This window comes from Chlamydomonas reinhardtii, chromosome 17 (assembly GCF_000002595.2).
Source record: "Chlamydomonas reinhardtii strain CC-503 cw92 mt+ chromosome 17, whole genome shotgun sequence".
Classification (NCBI taxonomy): domain Eukaryota; kingdom Viridiplantae; phylum Chlorophyta; class Chlorophyceae; order Chlamydomonadales; family Chlamydomonadaceae; genus Chlamydomonas; species Chlamydomonas reinhardtii.
Genome location: NC_057020.1, coordinates 4,811,041 through 4,831,214, shown reverse-complemented (window position 1 = coordinate 4,831,214; position 20,174 = coordinate 4,811,041). Strand labels below are relative to the sequence as shown.

The 20,174-nt window shown below is 62.1% G+C and overlaps 5 protein-coding genes across 6 annotated transcripts; 4 read left to right on the top strand and 1 right to left on the bottom strand.

Annotated features, from left to right (window-relative positions):
* The first annotated feature begins 82 nt into the window (after nucleotides 1–82).
* On the top strand, nucleotides 83–4,568 carry CHLRE_17g734000v5 (uncharacterized protein). Its single transcript, XM_043072492.1, has 8 exons — nucleotides 83–387; nucleotides 652–756; nucleotides 907–978; nucleotides 1,336–1,396; nucleotides 1,738–1,816; nucleotides 1,944–2,019; nucleotides 2,572–2,761; nucleotides 3,161–4,568. Exons 1-8 carry the CDS (start codon nucleotides 157–159, stop codon nucleotides 3,631–3,633), a joined length of 1,287 nt encoding a protein of 428 aa, XP_042914951.1. The 5' UTR covers nucleotides 83–156; the 3' UTR covers nucleotides 3,634–4,568.
* A 32-nt stretch (nucleotides 4,569–4,600) lies between these two features.
* On the bottom strand, nucleotides 4,601–5,792 carry CHLRE_17g733986v5 (uncharacterized protein). The gene has a single exon (XM_043072491.1). The coding sequence runs from the start codon at nucleotides 5,744–5,746 to the stop codon at nucleotides 5,543–5,545; it is 204 nt and encodes a 67-aa protein (XP_042914950.1). The 5' UTR covers nucleotides 5,747–5,792; the 3' UTR covers nucleotides 4,601–5,542.
* A 320-nt stretch (nucleotides 5,793–6,112) lies between these two features.
* Nucleotides 6,113–11,728, top strand: CHLRE_17g733950v5 (uncharacterized protein). Its single transcript, XM_043072490.1, has 13 exons — nucleotides 6,113–7,031; nucleotides 7,421–7,501; nucleotides 7,651–7,729; nucleotides 7,939–7,994; nucleotides 8,139–8,189; nucleotides 8,503–8,562; nucleotides 8,759–8,866; nucleotides 9,183–9,433; nucleotides 9,715–9,821; nucleotides 10,006–10,092; nucleotides 10,432–10,506; nucleotides 10,891–10,928; nucleotides 11,214–11,728. The coding sequence occupies exons 1-13, from the start codon at nucleotides 6,882–6,884 to the stop codon at nucleotides 11,289–11,291; spliced, it is 1,221 nt and encodes a 406-aa protein (XP_042914949.1). The 5' UTR covers nucleotides 6,113–6,881; the 3' UTR covers nucleotides 11,292–11,728.
* Nucleotides 11,729–13,042: 1,314 nt separating this feature from the next.
* On the top strand, nucleotides 13,043–14,888 carry CHLRE_17g733900v5 (uncharacterized protein). The gene has a single exon (XM_043072489.1). The coding sequence runs from the start codon at nucleotides 13,499–13,501 to the stop codon at nucleotides 14,363–14,365; it is 867 nt and encodes a 288-aa protein (XP_042914948.1). The 5' UTR covers nucleotides 13,043–13,498; the 3' UTR covers nucleotides 14,366–14,888.
* A 1,974-nt stretch (nucleotides 14,889–16,862) lies between these two features.
* CHLRE_17g733850v5 (uncharacterized protein) lies at nucleotides 16,863–20,174 on the top strand. Of its 2 annotated transcripts, XM_043072488.1 has the most exons (3): nucleotides 16,863–17,123; nucleotides 17,184–17,915; nucleotides 19,170–20,174. In XM_043072488.1, exons 1-3 carry the CDS (start codon nucleotides 17,081–17,083, stop codon nucleotides 19,544–19,546), a joined length of 1,152 nt encoding a protein of 383 aa, XP_042914946.1. In that variant the 5' UTR covers nucleotides 16,863–17,080; the 3' UTR covers nucleotides 19,547–20,174. The 2 variants fall into 2 exon arrangements, with proteins under 2 accessions (XP_042914946.1, XP_042914947.1); XM_043072487.1 differs by having other exon boundaries at nucleotides 16,863–17,915.

Genomic DNA, 20,174 nt, shown 5'->3' with positions numbered 1-20,174 from the left:
CGATGACATGGGCAGTCTGGGTTTCAGGAGGACAAAACCGCTCAATCCGGTGTTTAGTACAGTTGCTGTCTTTTGGGTAAAAAAATATATCGTATGGATGGCTGTAACAGTGTTGCCCTGAAATAACATACGACATTTGGCTCCGCACTGACAGCCATGAGCGGCGAGAAGCCCGCTGGCGTTCTTGTAGGGCAGAAGGGCGTCAAGTATGGCCTGCAAAAGGTGGCTCCCAAGAAGCCCGGGCAGCTGGGTATGGCCCAGAAGCCTGCTGGAAATGCGCCACGCAAACTAACGCCCGGCAACGTGTTCGGGGATGACGACTCAGAGGAGGAAGATGTCGAGAAGCAAATTGCGCGTCAGGCGGAGAAGAAGCGCGCGGCAGCGAAGGTGGGCCCGGGACCGGGTTTGGTCGGGGCTGTTGGGACCCACAGCACAGACCTGCATGCCGGCACGCCGGCGGCGTGCCGTCACTATTCCTTGTGCAATTCTACGCAGCCTCTTTCTCAGTATTCTTACCACCTACCTCCTCCGCCCGTCCGCGCCCGATGTCGACCCTCTCCACATGTGCTTTCCTAACCCAGCCATCGCCCCCCCCCCCCCCCACACACACACACATCCCTCCAACCACCCTACACCTCCGTACACTCTCAGGTGCAGCATATGTACGAGGAGGCTCTGGCGCAGGACCCCTCCGCCTTCGACTACGACGGCGTGTACGACGCCATGCAGGCGGACAGGGCGCAGCCCAAGATGCAGGTGTGTGGCTGGGGCGGGGCGGAGGGGGAAGGGGGCAGGGGGGCACACAGCCGCACCTCACACGGGAACTATTTCCCGTGAGCTTGTCTAGCATGCACTCCCCTCTCACCCACACAAACGCCTCCGATACACCCTAACATACATCCACAGGACAAGGTTCAGCGGCAGAGCAAGTACATAGCCTCCCTGCTGGAGCAGGCGCAGCAGCGAAAGCGGGAGCAGGTGTGCGGGTATGGGGGAGGCGGGGGGATTGGTTTCCCGAGCCCAATGATATAGGGGGGAAATGAGGACGGCATGGCAAGCAGTATATGTGGAGGGCAGGTGCGCGACACTGCGAGGGCAAGGGCAGGGTCAGGAAAGCTGGAGAGGAGCGGGCGTTACGGTGGCAGTATGTGGCCGCCCACAGACCTCCGCGCCGCCATCCCGTTTGGATTTGAGATATTGTCACCCTCCCATGTACTTCGCAGCGCGTCACCTCAACAGTCGTCGCGATGACCTAATGTGTCATGCCTGGAAGCCACGTCCACTCACACCCGTGTGTGCGCCCCTGCCCACCCCCACTCCCACTCCCACCGCCAGGACGTGCTGTATGAGCGGCGCATGGTGAAGGAGCGCGAGGCCGAGGACCACCTATACGAGGGTGCGTGTTTGCGTGTGGAAAACATCCAGCGCAAAGAGGCTTGTGGGTGTTTAGTTAATTGTTACTGTGTGTATGTGAGCACATGTCTGTGCATGTTTGTCTGTGTGTGTTTGTGTGTGTCTGTGTGTCTGTGTCTGTCTGTATCTCACTTCCCAAATCCCAATCATGTTGCCATTCTCGTCTTTGCGCTTGCCATCGCATGTCCCTTGCTCCCCCTGGTTGACTTCGGGTGGCAATTAACTACTACCACCACCACACCACCACCACCACCACCACCACCACCGCCACCGCCACACGCACACACGCACGCACACACACGCTGTCTCTCTCTCTCCTCTCAGGCAAGGAGCGGTTCGTGACGGGCGCCTACCGCCGCAAACTGGAGGAGGACAAGAAGTGGGCGGAGGAGCAGGCGCGCAAGTGAGAATGGTTGAGGGGGAGAGGGAGACATCCAACGGCACACTGTGAAACAAACCACATTCCCACATACAAGACCATGCAACACCCCATCACACCGTGCCATCACACCCTGCACCACCCTCGGCAGGGAGGCGGAGGAGGCGGCTGCTGACGTTCGCAAGGTGGGCCATCTGGGCAACTTCTACGCCAACCTGCTGACCAAGGTGAGGAGGCGAGGGAGGGGCGGGGCGGTGGTGCGTGTGGGTAGCCAGTTCCAAGACCAGCTGGGAGGGCGTGCGCGCGCGCGTGGCGTGTGTTTGGAAAGAAAAAAAAGCGCTCGCCCGCCGCGCTGCCCGCTGGGGCGTGGGGCGTGGGGCGTGCGTGGGGTGTGGGGGTGGGGGGAATGGAGTGTGGGTGTGGGTGGGGGTGGGGGGGATGTGGCGGGGATGTGGGGGGAATGGAGTGTGGGTGTGGGTGGGGGGAATGTGGGGGTATACGCTTGCGGATGGGGGAAGACCGCGCTTCTGCGTCGCGTTCATGCCCCATGTTTCTGCGGCGAGGGTGGCTAGGAGGGACGGATGGCGGCGGACAACGTGCCGCAAGGGCATTGGGTAGTGCAGCTGGTGAGCTCGAACACATTAGCACGCAATCCTTTCTGCTCCGGTTTATAATTCGATACCCGCCCACCCGCTCGTCCAAACCCCCGCCGCCACCTCACCTCCTTCCGCCCGCTCGCCCCTTGCCCTCTTCGTTTGCCCTCGGACCCACCCACACAGAACGTGGCGTACGGAGGCAAAGACACCGACAAGGACAAGGACAACCAACAAGACAAGGACAGGGACCGGGAAGCACGGCGGAGCGGCTCTCCCTCCCCCGGGCCTGGACCCAATGGGGACGGGGTCGAGGGGGCCGCGGGCCGCGGGGCCTCGAGGAGCCAAGAACGCTCGGCGTCGCCCTCCGCTGCAGGTGAGCAAGCGTGGCGCAGGGCAGGGAAAGGCCAAGGTGGGTTGGGGTCACGGGCGTGTTTGCCGGTCGGGAGCACTGGCTTGCGCGCGCCGCGCCAACATGCATGTGACCACCCGCGTGTGTTGCAACTGTGGCGATACTCCAGTAGTGCTCGCAGCTGCACGCCGTTGTGGCCGCTCCCCCCCACCCCACCCACCCTCTGTTCCCATTGCCTTCACCTGGCACCCTCCCCCACCTCTCCCCACGCCCAACCCGCCTTACCTATCTCACCTTCTGGTGCTCCAATTCTCATAAAATTCCCTGCCTCGTCCTTTACTCTGCAATGCTCCCCCCGTCCTTTGTGCACCCTCCCCTCTCCCCCCTCTCCGCCATCTCTCCGTCATCAACACTCCCGCTCAGACCACCCGGGCAGCCACAAGGTGCTGGGGCAGCTCGACCAGTACGACCGCCTGCGACTGGAGGCGGAGAGGGCGCTGCTGAGGGAGAGGAGGGAGCGGCAGAAGGAGGGGCGGAAGGAGCCAGGAGGGGAAGGGACGGAGGAAGCAGGGGAGGAAGTAGGGGAGGAAGGGCAGGACGGGCAGAAAGCAGGGGAGGGCGACGCGCGGCGGAGAGAGGAGCAGGCGCCAGGGGCAGCGGCGCTGGGGGCAGCCGCGCTAGGCACGAGTGCGGGCGGGCGGGAACGCTCAGTGGAGCAACCAGACGCAGCTGCTGCCCCAGTGGGTGCTGCAGCAGCGGGCGCCACTGCGGGTGCCACTGCCACTGCCTCAGCGGGTGCGGGTGCGGGTGCGGGTGGCGGCAAGCGGCGCAATGACGACAGCCAGGTGGCCAGTGCGCGGGAGCGGTACCTGGCGCGCAAGCAGCAGCGCACGTGAGAGGAGGAAGGAGGGAGGGTTGGGGAAGGAGGAGGTGGAGGCGGGCATGAAGCACATGTATGTGCGGGTGGACGTGCAAAGCAGCAGCGCACGTATGAAGGTGGAGATGGCCATGTAGGCACATGGGTGCAGCAGTAGGGACGTAGGCACGTACGGCAGGCGGACCTGTTGGAATGGCACGCACCCGTTATTGACGATGCTCTAAGAAACTAATTCAACCCGTTGCCGTGAGGGACATGGCGAAGGAAGCAAGTGGCGGATATAGTTGGGTCCCAAGAAACTCATTGCACCCAGCCCAGGCATCGGCAATTATGGAACGACGTCGCCCGCGCTCACGGGACTCCTATCTTAATGTCTGGGACATTCCTCCTGGGGCCTGCTGTCTGGGGCCAGACTTTGTTGGCCGGGGTTTGGGGCGGACTTTGTCCGATCAGCCCCCAAACCGCCATGCGCCCCGACAAAAGACGGCGGCCAGCCAGCCGTTGCTAGTGATTGCGCGGGCCCATATAGATTGCCAGCACCGCGTTACCGTGACCCAGAGCTGCTGCGTCGTGTTGATCTGCGAGCCCGACTGCTGGGGCGGACAATGCTGTTGGGCGCTCTTCGCTCGCCAGGCCGCCCGGTCACGCCACACAATGCCGTGCGGGAGTGCTAGGAGTGCTAGGAGATTCGGGACGGCGCGCACTGGTGTCCACGTTGCTGGGTGCTGCATGCTGACGGCGAAGGGGAACCGTCCGCTGAGGAGGCAGGCTGCGAGGCTGCGGCGACTGACACGGTTGTGTACAGCTGGAAAATGGGCTGAGCCCCGCAGCATCAGGGAGGACTGACTGACTGCAAATCGGTAGACGAACCCTGGCCCCACGTCTACCCCCAAGGGGAAGCGATCGAGGCACGAGACCTTGGCCGTGGGAGTGTCGCAAGTGTCGCAATGCCTAGGAAACGGCCAAAATGCCAATTAATGTATGGAGACATTAAGATAGGAGCCCCGGCCCCACGTCTACCCCCAAGACGAAGCGATCGAGGCACGATACCTTCCCCTCGCATGGGAAACGTGGGCTGCGCCCACGCCACGTCTCTAGTCTGATGCCGCAAGCGTCTATTTCATCTCCCGGACATAGCCGGGGGTGGTCGCGGAGTGCTGTCGAAATGCGAACGCGAATGTGGTCCATACAGACACGGCCCGCCGTCATGAGTCCAGCCACGTCCCGCTGTCAATCACAAGCACAGCCAGCAATCAACCAAACAGAAGGACATCCTCCAGCCACAACGCTCCTCACTGCTGCGGCCTACCACATACTGTGCGGTGCTATGCTCGCCAGCAAAGATCTTATTGACTCCTTACTGCCGTGTAGCGTTCCAAACCGCCACGGCCCCAAACGACAATCCCAATCTCTCAAACCGACGATAGCCTCCACTCATGCGTCAAGCGGCCTAGCAACTCATACGTGGCCCCCAGCGGCCTCCTAGCTCCGGCCTCGCAGCTCCTGATAACCCCACCAAGTCCGCCGTGCCCGCCCCAGCCCGCCCGTGTTGAGGTTGCGCTAGTGGCCGAAAGTGCTGCCAGTACTGGGTGTGTCGCATGTATGAAGTGCCTGATAGCAGCAGAGTCCAGACAACCACGCCGCAGCGCCCACGGGTGCCACCACATTAATCCGCAGCGGCACCAGGGGGGGGGGGGGGGGTGTCACCGTCCCGGCAGAGGGACGACCCGAAATACAGTACAGAAGCACAACGGCGGATAAGGCGCGGTGTGCTCCGGACGCGTACAAGACCCAGCTCGGACCCATGCACAGGCACGTACCCGAGCGTCCTGCGCCGTGCGTGACTCTAACGCAACACGGCAGTTACGTCGCAACAACTAGACTTATCTCCACTGCGCTGCGATAAGTCAGCGCCTAACCGGCCGGCCTCAACCTGCGCGCCGGCGCCGCTTCTTGGGCGACACCGCGCTGTCCTCCTCCACGTGGCCTTGCTCGCCGCCTCCGCTACGCACATGCACACCGCAGCTGCTGGGCCGCTGCCGCTGCTGCTGCTGCTGCTGCTGCTGCTGCTGCTGCTGCTGCTGCTGCTGCTCGTGGCGCCAGGCCCTCCACCACCTGCACCACCGTGGCATTGCTGGTTCGCTCCCTGCTCGTGTTTCGTGGCGGCACAGTCGGTCGTGGTGGTGGTGGGGGGGCAGTGTTGCAGTCCTCCACTCAGTGAGCATTACGCTACGCTACGGCCATCCTGGGGGCCTTCGCCGCCCTGGACTTTTGAGAAGGTGGGGGGCGAAGGCCAGTCGGGAGGTTGGGACGACGGCCAGTCGGGCGGCAGGGGCGCAGGAAGCCAGCGGCACTTGGGGCGAAGCACGCCAGGGAGACGGGCCCTTCTCAGGCGGCGCGGGGACAACGAGGAGGGCAGGCAGCTAGTGCCATCAGCAAGAAGAAAGGAGAGTTTACCATGCAAAAGTAATAGCTCGGGGGGCTCAGCCCAAAAAGGAGAGTCCACCTGCTGACCACCTGGAAACCGAAACCTAACCACGCTCGGGGGGCTCAGCCCAAAAACACCGATTGCACGGGAGGGTTGATACGTATCAAACCAAACGCGCCGGGGGCTAACATGGCGCGACCATTGAGACGCGGGACCAGCACTGGCAGGTAAGGCTTGAGGTAATTGCGCAGGGGGCATGACCTGCCAGGACAGCCAGGACAGTCCAGGACCTGCACCTGCACAGCCTGTGCAGCACAGGCTCATTCTCATGGGCTATGTTCCCGTCATGCCTGCCCTTGCGATGGCGCACAATTGGAAATGCGGAAGGGGCAAGAAGGGGTTTGCCCATACCCTACTTCTGCTTAGTGCCTCCCCTGAGTGCCTCCACAGCCCGAGGCCGGATGACGTCCGGAACACCAGCTTCCTCCCGCTCTTCAACATCGTCGCTATTTTCTGACTTTGGTATTATAATAGGCTTCGTCGGATTTGATTGAGGCATTTACTTGGGCGCAGATTTGGGCGGTCTTCAGCAATTTGGGTTATCGCGGTTTATGATAAGGAGTTAAGCGAACGTCCGCAGTGCTAAATACTGTAAATATAGTCTGTGTCTACCGGTCTACGATATGTAGCACGGGATCAATGGCCTAGTTTTGTTTTAGAAACCGGTTGCATGCTCTTTCGCGACATCGTTCTTTCAATTGACAACTTTTCGGAATACTACGCATCACGATATTCAAGCGACGGACTTTGACCAAGTACGCTCGACTAGGTCTTCCGACATGGCCTCGCCCAAAAGCGCTGCACCGGAGCCTCCGCGCGTGTCGCCCACGCCGCTTCCAAAGCCCGCTGAAGTGGTGCAGTATGACTTCAGGCCACCGGCCAGCGAGCGACCGGCACATCCGACGGAAAAGCCCATCAAACTTGTGCAGGTGGGCTAGTCGAAGGTCGCGGGCAGAGGGCAGAGGCGCTCCCTCCTCAGGGCTTCGGGCGGGCGGAGGGCAGGCGAGCGGGCTGTGCACGTGCGCACCGAACACCCCATTTGTTGGGAGGTGTGCGGCGTGTGTAAGGGGGGGGCGGAGGGGGTTGTCGGCGTCGTGCCAACACGTGCTGCTGTGCGGGGCGGGGAGCTGGTGCCAACTGCTGCGCCACCGCATCCGCTGCACTTTCACTTACTTAGTCATATATGCGGCGGCGGCACGGCATGGGGTTGTGCCGGGGGGGGGGATGGGGAAGAGGCAGGCCGCGCGGCTGCGCAACGCGGACCTGCAGCGCCTATCCGTCACATACACACCACACATCCCTTCCTCCAACCCTGCAGTGGAACATCGAGCGCGGCTACAAGCTGCAGGCAGTAATTGACGAGCTGCGCGCGCTGGACGGCGACGTCATAGCGCTGCAGGTGGGGGGCAGTGGCGGGGGGGTGGAGGGGGGTGGGACCGGGCACATTTTTACCCGGTCCCAATGAAAAATGGGGGGAGGGGGTCATGAATGGCAACAACATCCAGCTCAACCCCCTAACCACATGCACCATCCACAACAAAACCGCAGGAGATTGACATCCACTGCGAGCGCAGCGGCTGGGCTGACACGGGGCGGGAGATCGCGCAGGCGCTGGGGCTGGCGTACGGTGAGGAGGGGGAGGGGGTTTGGGGAAGGGGAGGGGGTTTGGGGGAAGGGCAAGGGAAGCGGCCTGGGCGGCTGGGTGGGACAGGGGCAGGAGGAAAAGGCGAGTGACCGGGCTGCGTGTCTGTGTGTGCCGGCTGCCAGCATCCCCGCACCATCCCCGCACCCTCACTTGGCAACCTCATCCCGCAACCCCGCTTGGACCCCTGCCAGCCTTCGTGTGCGAGTTTGAGGAGATCTGGAGCCCGCTGCGCAAGGCGGACGCGCAGGTGTGGGTGCTGGGGCAAGCACGCAGACCGCTGGGCCGTAGGAATGTGGGAATGCGCGTGCTTTGTGTGGGTCCGCCCGCACGTGGGCCTCGGCAGCAGCCGTTTGCACCCACTCTAACCAACAACGACCTAATCAACCAACAGGGCGGCGGCGTACACGGCAACGCCATCCTGTCCAAATTCGACATTGTCAATGTGCGTGTGTGTGTGTGTGTGTGTGTGTGTGTGTGTGTGTGTGTGTGTGTGTGTGTGTGTGTGTTTGGGTGTGATGTTAAGGTGGGAGGGTGAAGGGGGCTAGCGGGGTGTCAGGGAATGCCTGTCCTGGCACATGACCATGAACCCCTAACACCACGACGGGGAATTTGCAATTTTGCACCCAGGCCGCAATGCAAGCGCCCCGCGATAGCCTAAGTTGGGCTCATGCAACGCGATTGCCAGTAGGTGCAACGTAACAGGCATAGCATTGTGGTGACGTACAGTTACGTGAGCCAACATGCCACCCACACAGGCTCGCGCCGTGGAGCACACCACGCACCCCATCAACTGGGAGCTGCCGCCGGCGCAGCAGGTGTGGGTGGAGGCGTGTGAGCGGGTGGACACGTGCGTGTGTGTGCTGGTAAAGATAGTGCGCGCCCGGAACTTGGGGCTCCCATGCTCACCGCGCCACGCTCTCAGCCATTCCAGTGATTCCACCCGTCCAGTGATTCCAGTGATTCCACCCGTCCCCGCCATCACCAGCGCCCTCTACACACACACACACGCAGCCTCACAAGCTAGCTGCGCAGGAGCCGCGCACCGGCCGCCGCCTGACCGCAGCCGCCACCGTGATGACGCCGGCCGGGCCGCTGCTGGTGTACAGCGCACACCTGGAGGTGAGGGCCCGGGGAGGGGTTCCAGGAGGAGGGGGATTGGGGGTTTGGGGGAGGGCGTGGGTATGACACGCGTGCCAGGAAGCCGCCCGTGCTCAGCACGCACCTAGAGGGTTGGAGGGGGCGTGAGAGGGTTGGAGGGGTCGTGAGAAGTGGGCTGGAGGAAGCTGGAGGAGCCTCTGTTGGTGTTGTGCAGCGCACCACGTGTTTAATCCAGCCGGCTGCCCCACGTAGCCCTCCAGAACTGCCTACCGCCTACCCCTGCCTCATCTGACCACGACTGCAACCCCCGCTCCTGCCCCCCTTCCTCCTCCCCCAGTGCTTCTGCGGCGCCCTGGCGCGCATGGCCCAGCTGTCCGACCTCTTCCGCGACACGCGGCAGCAGCAGGCGGAGCTGGCGGCGGCGTGGCGGCAGCGGGAAGGAGCGGGCGGCAAGGAGGAGGGGGAGGAGGGGGAGGAGGGGGAGGAGGGGGCGGAGGGGGGTGCCGGGGGCGGGCCGCGGCCGCCGGTGCTGGCGGCGGCTCTCATGGGCGACCTGAACACGCTGGCCAACGGCGTGGCGCGGCTCAGGTGGGCGTGTGGGGCGTGTGGGGCGTGGGGTGGGAACGACAGCATCGTGCAGCCAAGTTACAAGAGGATCATGGCGGCTGGTAGGATCCTCAGGAACTGCGGTGTCCCATGGGTCTTGTTTGTTTGGGATTGGTGTAAATTGCACCCTCTCCTCCGCGACCGACCCGTCAAAGCCGCTACTGCCGCCTCCCCTGCCCTCTGCCTTCATGCCGCCTCACCTACTACTGCCTCACCTGCCGCTACTGCCTCACCTGCTACTGCTACTGCCTCACCTGCTACAGCCCCAACTACTGCACCGACCACCTGCGCTGGAGCAGCCTGGGCTGGTTCGAGGCGGAGCTGCTGGACAGGCTGGTGCTGCCCGTGCGGGACACGGAGGGGGAGGGAGGTGAGGGGGGGAGTGAAGAGGGGCACGGGCGACCGCACACTGCTCCACTGCCTCACCCCGAAGACTGGCAGGGGCGGGGCGCGGCTGGGGCTGGCCTTGCAAGAGGGGGAACCGGGGGTGAGGTGGGGAGGACCGTCTGACAAACACACGCCCAACCCCCCAACCCCCCAACCCCCACCTCTAGGCACCAGCCCTGCCGCCAACGCCTGGGCTGCGCGCCAGGGGCTGCCGGCGGCCGTGTGTCGGGACCTGGTCAACCCGGGGTATGCAGGTGAGAGGCTGGTGGAAAACACCAAACTCTGTTGGATTTATGTAAAACTCCTTGATCTTCAGGGTGATAAGGCTGATGGTGGGTGATGATAATGGATGGTGATGGGAAGGATGGAACGCTCTGGGGCTGGGGATGCAATCCGCACGGGTGCTCGGGAGCAGAGGGTCCCACAGAGCCCAAGAGGGTTGGGGTGCAAGGCAACAACTCATTAACCCCCCCCCCCCCCCCCCACACACACACACACACCCCAACACCAACACCAACCCCAACTTCTCTTCCCAAGCCAAACTAACCATACTCACCAACCATAAACCGCGCAAACCACCACCCAACCGCCAGACCCCTTCAACGCCCGGTCCGACATCACGTTCGACCACTGGAAGTACCGCTACCTGGGGCTGCGGCTCATGACGGGTGAGGCGAGGGGGGGGGGGAGGGAGGGAGGCGGGGTGCGGGGGCGTGTGTGTGAGAGAGCAAGGGAGGAGGCACGCAGCACAACGCGAGACCCACGGCAGTTTGCCACGAGCCCCCGGCCGAGTGGACGCCGCGCCGCGCCCCGCCACCCCGGCGTGCGCAAGCTGTCCCTAGGAGCTGGCCGCGGCCGCCTTGGGCTGCTGGAGGCAGCTTGCACCACACTGGGGTGGGGCAGCGCGGCCAAAGGAAAGGTCGTGGTTCGGTCTGGGCCGGTGGGTCCGGTCGGGACTACCACCGCTGATGCTACTGCACCGCTGACGGCACTGCCACTGCTGCTTCTGCTACTGCCACCACCGACACGTCCACACGCGCGCGCGCCTGCAGGCAAGCTGGACTGGGTGCTGCTGCGTGGCGTGAAGGAGGTGCGGGAGAAAGGAAAGGGGGGCGGGATGAGGGGGTTTCAGGTCAGGTGCAGGATGGGGGAGATTGAGGGTGTGGAGCATTTGAGTTGGCGGGCTCAGTTATTCAGCACAGGCCCTTTCTGCCGTGTGCTCCTCCACCAGGCCCCACGCAGCCAACGGCTCCGATTCCCTGCTCCCCTACCTCCCCCCTCCCCCGCGCCTTCTCCTAAATAGCCATGTCTGGAACCCCTCCCCCTCCCCACCACCCCCCTCCCCACCACCCCCACCTCCGTGCCCCCACACCAGGTGGTGTCCAAGGCCATGGGCAACTCCGACTACTCCGCCTCCGACCACAAGTGGCTGGAGGTGTGCGTGCGGCTGTAGCAGAGGCGTGTGCCTGGCTGCAGGTGTGTGTGCGGCTGTAGCAGAGGCGTGGAAATGTGGCTGGCGGTGTAGCCATGTAGCCATAGGGTGGTGCGCGTGCGTTACAACACGGGACTCGATGTTTCTCGTAGCAATGCGCGGCAATGGTTGCGGTGTGTTCACGCCTGGTAGTTACCGTATGTACTTTGGCTGGACTGACTTGCATCTAGCAGGGGTGCGGAGCGGTAGACTGGGGGCTTGACGGGTAGTTCGTTCGTTCCAGGCCCAAGCAATAGAGGCGGATCTCGAGGAGGGATGGCCAGCTCCACCAGCTGACGCCCAAGTTCTCGACCGACCGCGCTGGTGGGGGTGGCGCCAGGTGGCACAGGAGGCGGGCGTGGAGACCCGCCATGTCAGGGTGGCAGTGTTGTCGAGGATGCTTGTAAGACTACGTACCGGTAATGTCGCACGGAAGGCCTCAGGGAAAATCTGCAGCCGCTGCTGTCGGGGCAAGTGGCTGCATCGCGCGGTGCCAATCGTGCTGTATCGTCTACCTCCGTAGGCCCCCCGCGCGGGCCCGTACGGCATTGGTAGACCTGTGGAACTCAATGAAAAATGGATCCGGTGCGTCAGGCCAGGTTTACCAGCAGGTTTATTTCGGGGTGCATGCGCCCCGTCCGTCGGAGAGCCCCGTCTGCCCCTCCGTCTCCTCCAATCAACCTATCACTACCATCAGAGGACTGCTGACTCTTGGCCCTCGGCATGTGCTGTGGGCCCCGGGCCGCCACAAGCCTGGGTGGGCGATGGCACAAGCCAGCCATCATATTGACACATGGCGTCCCCTTGCATTGGCGCCCACCGCCCACCTCGCCCGGCCGGTGTTAGGTTGCCGTAGGCAGCAACCCTGGCTCGCTTCCTTGGTCGATTTCGCATCCTGACAACAGCACTGCCGCACGCTCTCTCCTGCCGTTTCTCTTCCCTCCTGACCTCGCATGTACGGTACTCTTGGGGCGCCCGCTCCAGGTGGGTTCATTTCTGGGGTTCGCATTGTCGCGTCTTCAGCTCGCCTGCGCCAGCCTTTGTAACAGCCGTATGCACCACCTCAGTATCCCGAAACCAAAGTACGCGTCTCCATTATTGTGTACGGGTTTCGAATTGACTTGTACATAAGAAAGCTGCATAACAAAGGAGAGAGGCGCAGGTTTGAACACAGTGGGTTTCGCATATTGGCATTCGCACGCATACAGCAAGATGGTCTTGAACGGCGTACGCTCTTAACAGCCCCCCCACTTAGCAGCAGTATCCAGAGGTGCGTCGTGTCAGGGGAATCAGCAGCAATACCTGGCCATACCAAGCACCGTGCAAGTGACAGCTCAAACCGATCCCCTACGGCGCTCCCAACTACCAGAGCTGCACTATAAGCGATAACAGGTTTCAAAGTGGTGAAACCTAAAACAGCATTGTGACGGTAAGATGGATCGTTTTCGGGCTCGTGTACTTGTGCAATTTGAGCTTTTGTTAGTTGTAGCTTTGGATTTCTGCTCTGAAGAGGCAAAAGGAATTTTGGTGGTAGCGAGCCGGCGAAGCCGGGGGAGTTGGCATCGCTCGACCGCGGATATACTGTAATTTTAGCGTTCAAGACTGTAATTTTAAGTTTCTTGAGTAATTTAGGTTTCCATGACTTGGATCGTAGGTTGCTCACAAACTGGCTGACTTGGTTTTATGTGTGACTCCATTGACGCCGACAGTTTATTTACCCCAATGGCATCGTAAGTATCTGTAGCAAACTCTCAGATGTCGGTTTTGGCTAAGCGAGAAGCGTGTCAGCGTTCTGTGCAAGGATGGAACGGCGCCACAATCCTCGAAAACAGGGTCGCTCGGTTTCGGGCACAGTTCTGCCCTTTTTCAGCTGGGGGCTCACGGTATTGCACTTCTTCCGTCGCGACGCTTCGAATTCAGACTGCTGCCTTCAGCTTTCAGCAGCAGCAAAATCATATCATGGGTATGCATATGTACAACCGCAACGTTGCATGCAAGTATAAGGAGTTCATAGAAGCAGCTGAACGGCTTACTTGATTTGGCTACTCTCAAAGCATGGAGTTACTGCGATGATGAGCTCATAAATGTGCCTAGACAAACAAAAAGGTGTTGTAAGCGATATCTACACACACGTACGCATGTTCATCATCAGTGCTGCACACCGGTTCTTCTCGGCGAAGCCGTGCGGTATGGAAACAGAAGAACAAAAACAGGCTGCCGACCTGCGGGCTTTCCAAACCATTGGGGCCGCTATAACGAACCCAGAGCACCAGAGCCCCACCAAGTGGCTGCCTGTGGTGCTAGCGGCCCAGCGCCAGGTCGCGGAGGCAAACGCAGAGCGCAGCCCCCAGCTCTATCCAACCGCCTGGGACAAGGAGCTGCACGCCATGAGCGAGGTGGCGGGTCTCTTCGACGCCCTGCACAAGGGCGGCGCGGAGAATGCAAAAGACCGTCCCAACAGCGTCCATCGCCGAGTTGCGGCCGTTGTCGAGCGCATGGTTCGCCAGCAGCTGGACCCCCTGGTCAGAATCTTCTACACTTCCGCACGCATTCACGCGGGCGAGCCCCACACGGTCAGCGACATTCGCCTGCTCAAGGCCTGCGGGCCGGCGGCTGTTGACGGCAAGGCCAGCTACGATGACATCCTGGTCGCGCTGACCAACCGTTTCCTCACCGCGCCCAACAACGTGGGCGGCCTGGCCATCTACAACAACCGCCTGCCGCTGCGTTACAGCCATCAGGTGCCGGGCGCGGCGGGGCCGGTCATGATGCTGGCGCCCAGCCCCTTCGTGGTGCGGGGCCTGTTCTGGGTGGCGCTGCCGGCTGCGAGCGGCGGCGGGCTGCGCACTGCTCACCGCAGCCGGTGCGGCAGGATCACGTCCGTCACCATCGCGCCGATCATGGGCAAGTACGATCGCGGCAACCGGCGTTGGAACGTGGGGCATTACTTTGGCGGAATTCAGGCGGTGGAAATGTGGGCGCCGTGCGCGGCCTCCAACGGCATGTGCGCCGCAGAGTACGAGGTGCCGGTGGAGGAGGGCATTGAGATGCCGTAGTGCACAGTTGTGGTGCCGCGGGTGGGGGTGGTGGTTTGGTTGCGGGTTTGAGTTGCATTCGTGATGCGAATTTGCTTGCTTGATCATGGCTGAACGTACTTCCGTAATTGCGCTCCCGAGGTGAAGCCTCATGCGTACATACAATGGTTTCCTTGCAGCACGGCGGTGTGACGGGTTCAATGCTTGGTGAAGAGGGTACGGTAAGACAAGAGGGGGGTGGATTGGGTTGTACAGAGGTGAGTCATCATGTGCGGGAAAGTGTGAACGCTGAGCGCGGCCGAAAAGAGCTGGTCGTAGCTAGCAGGCAGTGGATTAGGGCGAGGTCAGCGTACCCGGAGTTACATTGCATCAGTTAAGTGCTGACGGAGCGATCTCAGCCCCAGGAAAGAAACGGCCCGCGGCAGGCGTCCATGCGGCCTAGCTCCGAGCTACGTGGGTGAGGAATGGTCACAGAATAGAATCAAAGGGCTGACAATTGCGGTCGGAGCCAAGCCACGGCATCCCCGAAAAATCAAACTGGAGAACACCAGCGCCACAGGCGCCCAGCAAGATATGCGTGTTTGGGCAAACAGCAGGGAGGGGCGGGCAGCAGGGGCGCCATGTGAGGGTGGCGCGCGGGGTAACTCGGAGGCAAACAGCAGGGACAAAGCAGGGGGTTGGCTCTGGCTGGGTCGGGTATGCTGGGTCTGAGCGGTAATGGGGCCGCAAGAAGAACATACAAAAAGTCAAAAAAGTAGTGGCGAAGAATGAGTCAAATGGTGGCCAAGCCCGGGCGGCCCGAGTCAAGCAGCAGCCATATGATGCAGTGGAAAGAATGCGACGGGACAGGGTAAGGGGCAGGTTGGCGTAGTCCTGTAGTGTGCAGCGCATGCATTCCCAGGCCCCAACATTCAATTTGCAACGTCAAGGCAAGAATGCGTGGCTTATGCAGCGCCGAAGATACTGTACGTTCCGATCGAGACCTGACTTGGCTGTTGGCAGGCTGCTAGTTTGCTGACGTACGCGCATTCCGCACGCTCCGGACGCCAGGTCAGGCGAATTGTACATACTGCCCACTTCAGCTTCATGTACGCCACCAAAGCAGTGGCCGGGAGACAAGTAAGGGGCTGAACGCGGCCCGCAGCCTGGCCCAGTTGCGCTCGTCCGCCCAGGTGGCGGCGGAGCCCTCAGCCATGTCCGCAACATCGTGCATGCCGGTTGCGGTGCCAGGGTCAGTAGCACTGGCATTGCTCCTGTCAACGGGGGTGCAGCGGCCTCCGCCTCGGCCTCCGCCGCGGGCGCCACCCCAGCCGCCAACACCTTGGCCGCCTCCGCCTCGGCCGCCGCCTCGGCCGCCGCCGCGGCCGCTGCCGCGGCCGCCACCCCAGCCGCCGCCAAAGCTGGCGCGCCCCTGACGCCAGCCATCGCCGCCCGCGCGCGCTGGTACAGTGGTGGCTGGCATGGTGGGCCCAACTGGCACAGTCTATAAAAGCTGCTGGCTGCCGAGTCACTGGCTGGGGAAGGCGCACAGCGTCGAGAATCCGGGCGCACGAAGAGTGAGCTACCCGGGGACATAAAGGCACGCGAGTCCTTAAAAGCGAAGCGAGACGACACCCATGCACAGACCCACACCCAAGCACACGCGCGGACAGACACCCACGCATGCGCAAGCACACGCAGACCCACACCCGCACGTATACACACATACCGGCCAGCCACCAGACTAAGTAACCCGTTAGCCATAACCGACGAAATGGCAGCAGCACCCTGCCCCCACAGTCCCACGGTGAAACCCAAAGCACGGCACGCCGCACACAGGCAGCCGCGGCTCCGGCACACGTGCAGCCGTTACATATATTATATAACGTATACTGAACTGCCTTAGAAAGTCATAGCGTTAGGAACAGTGGAAACGGTTGCAATACTTGCACTTGATGTGAAGGGGCGCAATAATGTCCCCCGACCTATAACATATGATAACCGCCTAGACCGCCGCCGGCAGCCGTATGGGCGCGCACGGTTGGCGACCGTTGCGAGCCACATGGGCGGCCGATTTGGTTACCCCGCCGGCCCCCCACCTGCCGCCCGCCCGCCGCCCGCCCGCCCGCACGCCCGCCCGAGCGCCCGCCCGCCCGAACGCCCGCCCGCATGCCGCCTGCCCGGCCGCCCGCCCGCCCGCCCGGCCGCCCGCACGCACACACGAACACATACGCGCGCCACTAGCGCCACACCTTGGTTTGTCTACCTTCCCTTGTTGGGCACTCCCACGCGTGACGTTCCAGTAACAGCCCGCTTTTCGCGATACAGTTCCGCTCCCCAAATGCCCTCCACAACGCCCCGTATACCCCCCGTGTTCGCAATACGTCCCTGCACCCAAGGCTGCAGGCGGGGCCGGCAACTGACTCTAGACTGCTTGGGACATAGCTGCCTTAACAGGCATGCCGCAACAGGCCGCAAATGGTGCCTGGAGTGGCATGCCCTAAACTTGTGAGACAGAATGCAGTTTGCAAGACGTGAATGTAATTGCGGGTGACGAATCGCAGTAGGGGGCTGTTCTGTTAGTAGGAAAAGGCTGGCCGTCGCAGGTGTTGCCTCGCTCGGTGTTGTGGCGGTTACTTGCCTTGATTGCGAACACCTTAATCCTTACCCGCACAGTTTTAAAACAATACTTATGTCCGCTTATGACTTCATACATATAGGGAACGCCTGCTGTAGATTGTGAACGAGTTTGAGACCATGAAGAAAGTTAAACTTTCCGCGACAACTGGTGCTGCTGCAGGCAAGGCTGCAGGCGCTCCCGGAGGATCTAATGGCCCAACTAATGCTGGCGTAGCTGCAGTGGACCCTTTAGCCCGGCGCGTTGGGAAAGTCATCTTCGATGCCGCTCCTGTGCGCGTCTGGCTCCCATTGGTCCTCCGCACGCGAAAGATTTCTGCATACTGGGAGTCATACCATAATGCAGACTTCGACAGGCGTGACTGTACTGCGGCAGAGGACTGGACGTTGGAGCAGGTGGCCAGCGCATTCAATGAGCTGTATCGCGGTGGGCGCTATGAGAACAGCGTTTGCCTGGCCGTGAAGGAGTACGTGGAGGCTGAACTGCTGCGGGAGGAGGCTCGACCGCTTGTGGAGCTATTCTACCAGGTGCCGGACGGCACGCGCATGGGTCCCGGTCACCTGTGGGACGGCGGTGAGGAGAAGGCGTACTGGGAACTGCTGCCGGCAGCGTTAAGACCCTTCGGCCCCAGCGTAAGCTTCCCGCGGGTCCTTAGGGTGCTGGAAAGCACTCTGGCGGGCGGCGGGCAGCCTGATATCCTCTCCCAGCTGGACCACCGCCTGCCGCTGCGGCGTGTGCTGCACATCGACGGTGCCGACCAAGGCGCGGAGAGCATCACGCCCGGGCCCCACGTGGAGGGCCTGTTCTGGGTGGCGGTAGTGGGGGCCGCTCCCCGGGCGGCTGCCCAGCCGGCGGCGGGGGGCAGCGCGGCGGGCGCGGCGGGTGCGGCGGGTGCGGCGGGCGCGGCGGGCGCGGCAGGCGCGGCGGGCGCGACAGGCGCGGCGGGCGAGGAGGGTAGGAAATCCGAAAAGTTGCCGGTGGCCTCTGGTTGTAAGGGTGAGCCGGGTACCCTGCCGAGCCAAATTTGGCTGCGTGCGCGGGGGGTTGAAGCTGCCTGGGGCGGGTCGCCGCGGCAGTCCAGATGCCTGCGCCGAGGGATGGCAGATGCCTGCGCGACCCCGCGCCATCAGCACGGATGCCTGCGCGAGGCATTGCAGATGCCGCGGCGCCCCTGCTAGCACATCTGAGCTGCCTATTGTAGCCACCTAGTTGCTTGGTAAAACGCCGCAAGAGGGTCTGGAATGGGTAGGGTCTGGAATGGAAGGGCAGTGAATACGGGGTCAGCACTCCAGCACGCATACACAGCCACACTGCTCAGCCGAGAAGTCAAGGGCTTTGACCATGCTGGCCTATACTGAGTGCGTGCTGATAATTAGAGCAACCATAACACCTTTTTAGATACTTCGAACTGCAGAACTCTGCTGAAGTTGCGACATTAAATGTCAAGGCTTCCTTCTTTTGGGGTTTGTGGTGCCACAAGAAGGCTACACATAAAGCAGTAGCAAGTTTAAAAACTACTGGGCAAGCAGGGAAACAAAAGGCTCTCTGCGAACCACTGGTTCGCGGGGCGTGACAGCCAACTCGGCGCCGCAGCCAGCTTTCCTAGGGAATACAGCTTGTCACTCAGATAGCAGAGACCATGAAATAGATCACAGCAGGCTCCACGGCTTAAACCCAGCTTTAGCGGCCCCAGACCGTGTTTCCATGTCCGAACCCACAGTCTCCAACTAGTTGTCACACTGAGTAAATCGCGCTTTGCATCTCTGCGTGTAGAGTGTTCTTTAGGAAGCAGGCCGGATTGAGCTGCGTGCTTGCCATGGGCACCGTGGTACACTGGCACCAGCACCAGCACCCACGTGTGTACCGTGCATACTGACATTCCCGCAATCTAAACTCGGCACGCTACGTTTCCGGGGTGGAAATCCACGCCAGTCAAGCTGCGGGGGCATGGCAGCTACGATGCCTGGGCGGACCGCCTCCGGCATCCCAGATGCCTGGGCACGGCAGCTAAGATGCCTGGGCGGACCATCCCCGCCAGTCGAGATGCGTGGACATGGCACCCCAAGATGCCTGCGCAGGGCTACCCCAGCAATCTCAGCTGCGCGTGCGCGGGGATCAGGTTGCCTCTGGAACTTAGCTGCCAGACCAGACCCACCCCGCCAGATGCCTGCGCTAGGCAACTTTCCCACCCTCCGGCGGGCGCGACAGGCGCAGCGGGTGCGGCGGGTGCGGCGGGCGCGGCGGGCGCGGCGGGTGCGGCGGGTGCGGCGGGTGCGTCAGCGTCTGCCACCGCCGCCGCCGCCGGACGTGGGCAGCAGGCGGCGGCGCCGCCGGCATCGGCGCCATCCGCGGCGGCGGCGGCGGCGGATGCGGCCTCTCCGGTCGTGCACCGCAGCTCCTGCCCTGCGCTCCAGGCGGCGGCGCCGGCGTCGGTGGCAGTGTTCCCGGTGTTCGGCCGCTTTGACGCTCGTGTCAAGGTGTGGGACATCGACCACGGCTTTGGCGCGGAGCCGCGCCCGCACGTTTGGACCCGGTGCGGTCACCCGCAGTGCAGTGGGTTGTTCCAGGCTGCTGCCGAGCAGTAGTGGCATGCAGACATGGTCTGCCCCGCCAGTTGGTGGGGCACTCATGAGGAGTGAGCACGGCTTACCGTCCTTGTTGCATGTCGTCTGTCCACTGTCTTGACGTTTGTGTTGGAACAAACCCGCTGGTCAGTGCGCGGCCTGTTTTGCGATGCTTCTACTTGATGTGTTTGCGTGTGCACTGCTGCATGCCATCGGGCCTGCTGACGCTCCCTGCTGATCACACGGCCGACAATATGCGTGCAAGCGCTGCCCCTGTGCAAGTACAGTATCATCTGACGAGTGTGGTGTTTGTTGCTGTGACTCAGCGCAGTCAGGCAGTGGTGGTGTTTGGGGCCGGGGCAAGATGGTTTGGTTGACATGGCGCATTTACGGTACTAGCTGCGGTTGTAGTTCAAGGAGTGCGAGCAGGAATATTCCTTCATTAATGAGTCCGCGTGAAAACAGTGCAATTGCAACGCGTTGGCGTGCATATCACAAACACCTGCATTGCAGCGGAATGGTATCGTACACGTGAGTATGCGGGTCTACTGGATGGGACTTCCTGTCCAGAGGTAGGCCGTCAGGCGCACATCGAATTGCTGGGGTATACATGACAGCCGAGGCAACATCTGTGTAACTGTAGTTGAGA

What these genes read in the sequence shown, in the direction of transcription:
- CHLRE_17g733850v5 (XM_043072487.1), top strand. Translation starts at nt 17,081, where the DNA reads ATGAAGAAAGTTAAACTTTCCGCGACAACTGGTGCTGCTGCAGGCAAG. An exon ending in AGGCGCGGCGGGCGAGGAGG is followed by an intron (nt 17,916 to 19,169) that starts GTAGGAAATCCG and finishes CGGGCGCGACAG; the next exon opens with GCGCAGCGGGTGCGGCGGGT.
- CHLRE_17g733950v5 (XM_043072490.1), top strand. Translation starts at nt 6,882, where the DNA reads ATGGCCTCGCCCAAAAGCGCTGCACCGGAGCCTCCGCGCGTGTCGCCC. An exon ending in TGTACAGCGCACACCTGGAG is followed by an intron (nt 8,867 to 9,182) that starts GTGAGGGCCCGG and finishes CTCCTCCCCCAG; the next exon opens with TGCTTCTGCGGCGCCCTGGC. An exon ending in GGGGCTGCGGCTCATGACGG is followed by an intron (nt 10,507 to 10,890) that starts GTGAGGCGAGGG and finishes GCGCGCCTGCAG; the next exon opens with GCAAGCTGGACTGGGTGCTG.
- CHLRE_17g733900v5 (XM_043072489.1), top strand. Translation starts at nt 13,499, where the DNA reads ATGGAAACAGAAGAACAAAAACAGGCTGCCGACCTGCGGGCTTTCCAA.
- CHLRE_17g734000v5 (XM_043072492.1), top strand. Translation starts at nt 157, where the DNA reads ATGAGCGGCGAGAAGCCCGCTGGCGTTCTTGTAGGGCAGAAGGGCGTC. An exon ending in GGGCGCAGCCCAAGATGCAG is followed by an intron (nt 757 to 906) that starts GTGTGTGGCTGG and finishes ATACATCCACAG; the next exon opens with GACAAGGTTCAGCGGCAGAG. An exon ending in ACGCCAACCTGCTGACCAAG is followed by an intron (nt 2,020 to 2,571) that starts GTGAGGAGGCGA and finishes CCACCCACACAG; the next exon opens with AACGTGGCGTACGGAGGCAA.
- CHLRE_17g733986v5 (XM_043072491.1), bottom strand. Translation starts at nt 5,746, where the DNA reads ATGCCACGGTGGTGCAGGTGGTGGAGGGCCTGGCGCCACGAGCAGCAG.